Genomic DNA, 2,320 nt, shown 5'->3' on the forward strand with positions numbered 1-2,320 from the left:
ACGTCTGAAAGAATTTACACTTTTCCTTTTGCAATCGTATGCCTCTCTCTAGAAAACGTGCCAACACCCTTTCCACTCGATGAAAACATTCGTCAAATGTTGAACCTGCGATAAGCACATCATCCAAGTAGCAGCTTACCCGCTCAAGCCCTTTTAACACATCATCCATGACAGATTGGAAAATAGCAGGTGCACTTGTGATGCCATAGGGCAAGCGCGTGTACTTGAATAGCCCCAGGTGTGTATTGACAACCACCATTGATTGTGCCTCCGGATGCAGTTCCAGCTGTTGATACGCTGTCGACAAATCAAGCACTGTGAAGTACTTGCATCCTGACAACTTTGCAAACAAATCTTCCATCACGGGAAGCGGATAATGGTCAGTTCGCAGGCACGGATTCAATGTAACCTTGAAGTCCCCACATACTCTGACCTTGTTGTTCGCCTTAGGCACAACAACTAGGGGCGTCGCCCAGTCGCTTTTCTGTACAGGGACTAACACTCCCCTGTTCACAAGAGACTGCAATTCAAGTGACACGGTTTCCCTCAAAGAATATGGCACCTGTCGCGCCTCGCAAAATACGGGGTTGCTCCCCTCCTTCAAAACCAGCCTGACTGGACTACCTTTGGTCAGCCCCAGAGTGGGCTCGAACACCTTTGCGTACTTCTCAATTAGCGCCGCAACTTTGTCTAAACACACGCCATGCACACTTGACCAGTCTAGCTTAAGAGCCTCCAGCCAGTCACGCCCTAGCAACGATGTCGCTATTGTTGTGGGTTTTAACAATAATGAGCGGAAGTTGCTTGCACTGACCATTATGTTCGACTGGAACCGTAAACTTCCCTGTGACTGTTAGCGGCGACCCACCGTATGCCCTCAGCTTTATGTGGCAAGGCTCTTTAGGTAGACTGGGCCAGAATTTTCTGTATAGCGTTTCTGGCACAATGGAAACAGACGCACCCGTGTCTATTTGCATGGTAACATTCTTCTTGGCTACCTTAAGGCAGATTTCATAATTCCCTGGGCGTTCCGCACAAGCATAGACATTGTACAACAACACTTCGTCACAATCCGCGTCCTCCACAGCTACCGAATTAGCCGCGTCTCTAGACTTGAACTTGCACATTTTTGCCAAGTGTCCGTAACGCTTGCATGCACGACAACGATACTTGCGAAATTTGCAGTTCGATGCTTCGTGCGCTGAGCCACACCGGAAACAGTCCGGCGATTCAGACACTCGGTCCCTTGCTAGTCCTGCACCGGATGAACGCTGCTGCTGGTGTTTCCCACCGCCTGGCTTATGACGTACGGCGTCGACTGTACCTTGCGTCCCTGTCGGTTGAAATTCCCGACTTTCCTTCCGCGCTAGCTCGATGCTTTTCGCAACGTCGCAGGCGTCCGAAAACGTCAACTTGCTTCTCTTCAGCAACTCAGCTTGCGTCGCGCTGTCGCAGAGGCCCACTACAAAGCGGTCTCGCAGAGCCTCATCGAGGAATTCTCCGAATTCGCATGAAGCTGCCAATCGCCTCAACTCCACTGCATATGCTGCTATGGACTCTCCCTGATGCTGGCACCGCCGATTAAACTTGAATCGTTCTGCGATGACCATGGGCTTCGGTGCGAAATGACTTCGCAGCACTTCTACGAGTTCCGCATAAGTCTTGTCCTCTGGCGTTTTAGGCTCTAGCAATGTCTTCAGCGTATTGTAAGCCCTCTTGCCTATTGCCGTAATAAACATCGAGACCTTGAGGTCGTCGCTCACCTGGGAGGCCTTCAGGAAGTGCTCGAACCTTTCCACGTAGGACCCAAAGTCCTCGTCTCCGTCCTCGACGAACTGGTCGAAACTTCCAAGCGTTGCCATCCCTGTGCCTCGCCCGAACGCTCTCCACGAACGCCGGTGCTTCCACGAACGCCGCGATGAGTTTCACGCAGTCCCGCAGGATCACGAACGCCGCGATGCGTTTTACGTAGTCCAGCAGGATCACGAACGCCGCGATGCGTTTCACGTAGTCCAGCGGGATCCCGTCCTCGTCGCCAATTATTTTGTAGCCGCGGCGAGCGAAGCAGAGGCAGAGCGACTAAGCAACATGTTTATTTGGCATGCTGGGCCGTACAGATTAAGAGACACGCACGAGCGATCTGCTCGCTAACTTCTTAACAAGTGCAACGCTCCCCCTCTCGGCGTTGCCATTCGCACACGTCACAGCATCACGTGACACTACATACCAATCGCGCACAATGCGATCACATGATACTTCACCTTTTAAGGACTTTTTTTTTAAGGAGTTATAGAGAGAAGGAACTTGTTCCAGGAAAAGC

General features: G+C 51.4%; 1 protein-coding gene across 1 annotated transcript; it reads right to left on the minus strand.

Moving 5' to 3' along the window:
- Window positions 1-743: 743 nt before the first annotated feature.
- LOC149352441 (uncharacterized) lies at window positions 744-2,057 on the minus strand. Its single transcript, XM_089575696.1, has one exon. The coding sequence runs from the start codon at window positions 1,860-1,862 to the stop codon at window positions 744-746; it is 1,119 nt and encodes a 372-aa protein (XP_089431822.1). The 5' UTR covers window positions 1,863-2,057.
- Between the last annotated feature and the right edge of the window lie 263 nt (window positions 2,058-2,320).

The sequence above is a fragment of the Amblyomma mixtum genome, chromosome 3, assembly GCF_055824585.1.
Source record: "Amblyomma mixtum isolate Tamu chromosome 3, ASM5582458v1, whole genome shotgun sequence".
Lineage (NCBI taxonomy): Eukaryota > Metazoa > Arthropoda > Arachnida > Ixodida > Ixodidae > Amblyomma > Amblyomma mixtum.

Coding starts and splice junctions, on each gene's coding strand:
- LOC149352441 (XM_089575696.1), bottom strand. CDS start 1,862: ATGGCAACGCTTGGAAGTTTCGACCAGTTCGTCGAGGACGGAGACGAG.